General features: G+C 46.3%; 2 protein-coding genes across 2 annotated transcripts; both read right to left on the bottom strand.

The window, feature by feature from the left end:
• Window positions 1–3,561: 3,561 nt before the first annotated feature.
• On the bottom strand, window positions 3,562–3,939 carry LOC143589684 (uncharacterized). The gene has a single exon (XM_077070379.1). The coding sequence runs from the start codon at window positions 3,937–3,939 to the stop codon at window positions 3,562–3,564; it is 378 nt and encodes a 125-aa protein (XP_076926494.1).
• A 449-nt stretch (window positions 3,940–4,388) lies between these two features.
• LOC143589683 (uncharacterized) lies at window positions 4,389–5,567 on the bottom strand. The gene has a single exon (XM_077070378.1). It carries the CDS (start codon window positions 5,565–5,567, stop codon window positions 4,389–4,391), a length of 1,179 nt encoding a protein of 392 aa, XP_076926493.1.
• Window positions 5,568–5,964: the final 397 nt, after the last annotated feature.

The raw sequence follows: 5,964 nt of genomic DNA, 5'->3' as shown, positions 1-5,964 counted from the left end.
AAAGGAATATGACGCGCGGATGGATTCTTTTGATAATATTTCCTTTGATATCCTGAAGTATATAGAAGAGAACCATCATGAGCCTACTGCTGTTGGTGAGTCGCGCCTTCATGTGAATAAGCTGCTCGCGGAAGCTGAGGGCAAGGAGGCCGTCCGCGATGAATAGAATGATAGCGTAAATTTATCAATGTATTTCCTTTCTTATTTTGTAAACTTGTGTACATATGAAATGAAACTGTCCTTTTCATTTTTGTTGAACTTCTCATTTTTAATGTAGTCCTTTGTGTTTATCGAGAAGGTTATTCAGATCGCAGATGACTTCCTTGTTGATAACCCTTCCGCTTATACTTATGACTTGTATTTTACTTGCTCTTGTTTTTGCATTCCGATAATGTCTGACGTGTCAGCCAAGCATTTGGTTTGTCAAGTTACTCGCCGATTATATTTGAGGTTTTACAGATTCGACAGGTCTGCACTGCGCAGAAAAAGGTCTGACAGCTGGCTCCCGACGTGTCTTTGGATTTTAAATTTTTGACTTTTGGTTTCCCGCCCGACGTGTCACAATCTAATTGGTAGACCGTTGCGTTGTATTAATTCACGCATTAAATTTTGGCACTATATATATCCGTCGATCCTTCTTCGTCTTCCTTATTTTGTGTTGAAGAGTTGAATTAATCTTTACTAGAGTTCCTGAAGTAATTGTCTCTTCTTCTTTAAGAAATTTCTTTTATTTGATTTCTTAGCAACCATAGCTCGTTGTAATCAATATTTGACCGATTATATGGCGTCGACGAAACCTGATTATCAAACCATTGAATCTGTCACCATTGATTGGGACGTCAAAGGGTTTCAAACGTCGTCAATGCTTATGGTATAGCTCCAGAATGGGAGCCGGAATTTCCGGCTCCTGGTTCAACGGCGAGCCGATCTCCGGTGGGGAAGATAGCCGTGTTCGCCGAATTCTTCATCTCCGGGAATCTCTGATTTCCCTGGGTAAGCTGATAACTAGGAATATGATTCATATTTCCTAGCTTCATGCATCGACGATGATGCGCATGCGCCATTCTGAATTTTGCTGCCGGCCGCATGGCATCGTGCCCACCATTGACAAGTTCGGCGTGTTCTACCGTTTGCACGGTAGGGGTAGCCGATATGTTTGCCTTCCGACTGATCGGAAGGCTATTGCTGTGGACACACCTCTCCTGGACACTCATTGGGCCAGGAAATTCTTTTGGATTCGGGAGAACGTGGTCCCGTCATCCATGTACTGGCACTCGGCGGATCAGCCATTGCTTGCCCTGCCGTTCGTTAATCGTCCAGAAAGGCATGGGTGGTACCAATAATTAACCCATACCCTTACTCCCATGCGCCCCATCCCTGAGTCTGCCCTTGTGAGGGCTGGGATGAGCCGCCTGTGGCCTTATCCGGACGAGGTGCCATACTTCCGGAAACCAGATGGATGTAAGTAGATTCGTAGTATTTTCTAGGGTTATCCCGGTTTCTAACTTTGGTTTATTATGCAGCTGAGGGTCTTCTGCTGCTGTTCTTCTTCTGGGTGTGCCTGGAGTTATGCACGTTGATGCCCGCGATAAGAAGGAGCTTCCTATACTCGACAAGACCAAGGATAGTTTTTTGTTTCCTCATCAAACACGTCGGGAGCTTGTGGTCTCTGAGGGCTTGTTTGCGATAGGTAACTTGTCCTTGATAAGACCAAGGATAGTTTTTTGCATCCTCTCATCGGTTAACGAATGTATCTATGATATAGCTTTTCGTCGCAAGAGGAAGGAACCATCCTCCAGCAACGTTCCGTTGGTGGTGGCTGGTGAAAAGCAGGAAATGGACCTTCCTCCTCCTTCCCCTCCGAAAGCAAAGAGGACTCACCTTTGTGACCGTGTTGCGGTCCGCACTAAAAGTATCGCAGGTATTTTTCTAAGGATTTGTGTATGTTTACTGTTTAGTTGCTCACTTGGCGGTTTGTGTTTGTGCAGCCCCTGTTATCCTTTTAGACTCTCCTCCCACTAAGAATGGTCCCAGTCGGCTGTCCTCTGCTAGTAAGGGGAAGTCCAGGGAGGGTTCAACTTCCTCTGGTGCCCGGAAATTGGAATCACCACCTTTGCCTCATGTTCATGAAACTGAGCAGCCTTCCGAGTGGGTGGTGGTACCTCCTCCGCCTCCTCATGGATCTGAGAGGGGGGGGAGGCCACATTTTTAAGGGCGGGATTACCCGGCATGTCCCTGAGTGGAATCTGACTCCTTCCTCACGGTTTTCTGACGGGGAGGTGTGTTTTGATTTTCTTCATGAGGGCGTGCCTCCTGCGGAGTGCGAGTACCAGCAAAACCGGTCCCGGGTATCTGTTGCCAATTCGTATATATATCATCTGGCCAATCTGGTCTCCACGACCCAAGAGATATACCGGGACTGGAACCACATGGGACGGAACTAGGGTTCTCAGGAGAACCCGTTAGAAGAGCTCCAGGCGGAAAAGGAAAAATATCGTCTCGCGGCTAACACCGAAAGGTGGAAGTTAAGAGATTCTGAACGGGCTCTCGAGCAGGAGAGGGAGCGGCAAGATGCTGCTGCTAAGGAATGGGAGGAGGCATGTCGGCGACAGAACGCTGCACTTGAGACCGCGCGCGCTCTAACCCGTGCCCGCGAGGCTGAGCTTGCTAAGGCAAAGCAGCCAAGTGTGATGTTGAAGCCCGCCTTGCAACTCAGGAAGAAACTATCAGTACCCTTCGTGTTGCCGCTGTTGAAAAGGATCAATTAATTGAAGATCTAATCAAGGAAAACACCAAGTACATTGGTGAGCAGGGCGCTCTGAAGTTAAGTGCTGAGGGAACTTCTTCTGACTATGCTTGGTTGATACGGGAAGGTTTTTCCAAGGTATGGGTTTCCCTGTATCATAACTTGTAAATTTGTTTTGCTGATTCTTGAATCATTTTCGTAGGTTATCTCTCGTATTCACAAAGGAGATGAATTAGGAAACTGCCTTGCTGGCCTTCTATGTGCGTCAAGTGATTCGGGGCGTAAGGCAGGCTTCTAGGAGGGGATAACCTTTGCTCGGGAAGAGCGTACCTTGGAAGAGTTTGACCTTCAAGGAGTAGATGTGGATGGGAAGTATGATGCGCAAATGGATGCTTTTGACCAACTGCATTTTCCCATCCATGACGCTATCCAAAGTTTTGCTGAGGCGGCAGATGGCGTTCGCCAGCTCCGTGACTATCTTCGTGAAGAATAATTTTGTTGTATATATATTTTTTTCTGTAATCCCTTTTTTGAATGTATATATGACATGGATTTTACATTTTGTCTTGTATGATTACAATATAAATGTGTGTGAGCTAAATCCGTCATTTATCCAAAATATAGGATTAGGATAAGTATTGGCACGCAGGCCTATCCGTACAGGAACTAATATCCTAAAAATTTTAAATTGGATAATTGCGCGACTATATTCGTATTAGCATCATTTCACAATAACAAAATCTGGTACGCAGACCGAAATAGCAGGCACGCAGGCTTGTAAGGAAGCACGCAGGCCTGAAAAAAAATTCAAATTTCTAAATATAGCACCTTCGCAGTTGTGTGACGTTCCAAGTCCTGGGAACATAAGTGCCATCCAATTTTTTCCGCTTGTATGCACCCTTTCCCAGTATTTCACCGATTTCGTATGGGCCTTCCCAAGTTGGTGCTAACTTTCCTGGCAATTCAACGTTTGATGCCTCATTGTTCTGGAAGACATAGTCTCCTTTGTGGAATTCGCAGATTTTCACCCGCGCATCGTAATATTTCTGGAGTTGGCTTTTGTATTTGCTTTCGCGTATGGCTACCAACTCGCGTCTTTCGACAAAGAGGTCCAGGTTTATTCTGAGTTCCTTTTCATTGTCTTCCATCATAAGTATTCTTGCAGACGGGAGCCCAATCTCGGCCGGAATCATTGCTTTCGTGCTATAAGTCAAGCTGAATGGTGTTTCTGAGTCGCTTGTCTTTTTACTGGTGCGGTGTGCCCATAACACATGGGGTAATTCGTCGACCCATCATGTTCGTTTGGTTCCCAATCTAGCCTTGATGCCCTCTTTGATGCTACGATTGGCTCGTTCGACTTGCCCATTAGCTTGTGGGTGGGCAACTGATGTGAACACTTGTTTTATTTGAAAATCAGATAACCATTCCTGGAGGTTGCTGTCCGCGAACTGGGTACCGTTATCACTGATAATCGCCTGAGGGAGGCCGAAACGGCAGATGATATATTCCCATAGGAATTTCTTCACGTTAGTTGCCGTTATATGGGCTAATGGTTTGGCCTCCATCCACTTTGTGAAGTAGTCTATGGCGACTACCAGGAACTTCACATGCCCGGGGGCCTCAGGGAACGGTCCCATGATGTCTATGGCCCACTTTTGGAAGGGCCATGCTGCGGTGACTGGGACTCGGTCATTCTAAGGTCGCAGCGTCCGTAGTGCGTGTCGTTGGCAAGCATAAAATTTCGGATTTCTTTGAGGGCATCCATGTGCATACCTGGCCAATAATATCCCGTGTTCATTATTTTTGCTACCACCATCCTTGGTCCCGCGTGCAACCCGCAGATGCCTTCGTGGATTACCCGGATTACATAATTGGCATCGACGGCATCTACACACCTAAGCAGCAGACCAAGGAAAGACTTACGAAAGAGGATATCGCCGTGAAGTTGATACCATAACGCTTTGTGGCGGATCTTTCTCGCCTCTACTTTATCATCCGGTAAGGTGCCGGAGGATAAGTATTCCACTAGGGGTTTCATCCACGAGACTGTGCCGGTCTGAATGACCATCACATGATGTTGAGGTATGGATGGTCTATCTAAGACCTCATTCCTCACATCTCTGCCCATGTGCTCAAAGCTAGTGGATGCCAACTTGCTCAAAGCGTCCGCTGGTCGATTCTCACTTCTTTTAATGTGGACTACTTTGCATGAAGTGAACTGTTGCATGAGGTCCTTGGCCTGGGATAGGTATGAAGCCATAACAACGTTTTTTACTTCATAGGTCCCCGATACCTTCCCTGCAATGAGCATAGAATTGACTCGGGCTTCTAGGAACTTCACACCTAGCTTTCTCGCGATCCGCAACCCGGCCAAGAATGCCTCGTATTCGGCTTCATTATTTGTACTTTTGAAGTTTAGCTTGATGGCATAAGTAAATTCTTGACCGTATGGGTTGATCAGCTTCAATCCCGCGCCCGATCCCTCTCTCCTTGATGCTCCGTCCATAAACAGGGTCCATTGTTGACTTTCATCGGAAGTGGTCGGGGGTTGCTGTTCAAACAAGCGTTCTTGAACTTTTCCTGTTGGTACTTCCATGTCAAAGTCTGCCAAAACCTGGCCTTTGGTTGCGGGTCTGGGCTTATACTCGATTGAGTGTTCGCCTAGTTCAATTGCCCACTTGGCAAGTCTTCTCGATAACTCGGGTTTGGACAACACGTTTTTTAACTTATAATCAGTTAACACATTTATCGGGTGACCATGGAAGTACCTTTTTAACCTCCGCGCCGCGTACACTAGTGCCAGAACGAGTTTTTTAAGCATCGAGTATTGAGTTTTGCCATCTGTTAGTGTTCTGCTGACGTAGTATATTGGCGTTTGGATGTTCTTTCGATCCGTCAAGAGGACTACCCCGATTGCAATATATATGAAGCGGATAGGTATAATGTGAGGGGCTCTCCATCTCGAGGTGCAGTCAACGTAGGAAGCTCCATTAGGCATTTTTTGACTTCCAAAAACGCCGTTTCTACTTCGGGAGTCCATTTAAAATGTGCCTTCTTTAGACAATTTCGCAGCATTGAGACGAACGGATAAGACTTAGCCGCGTGATTTGGTAAAAATCTGTTTAATGCCACTAATCTTCCGTTCAATGTCTGGACTTCTTTCAACAAGGATGGGGAAGGCATCCGAGCGATAGCTTGCACTTTTTCTGGGTATGCTT

The sequence above is a fragment of the Bidens hawaiensis genome, unplaced genomic scaffold, assembly GCF_021521415.1.
Source record: "Bidens hawaiensis isolate Kalapana, Puna unplaced genomic scaffold, B.hawaiensis_p1.1 tig00037716_1, whole genome shotgun sequence".
In the NCBI taxonomy this organism is placed as follows: Eukaryota; Viridiplantae; Streptophyta; class Magnoliopsida; order Asterales; family Asteraceae; genus Bidens; species Bidens hawaiensis.
This window is presented reverse-complemented; position numbering and strand designations above follow the sequence as displayed.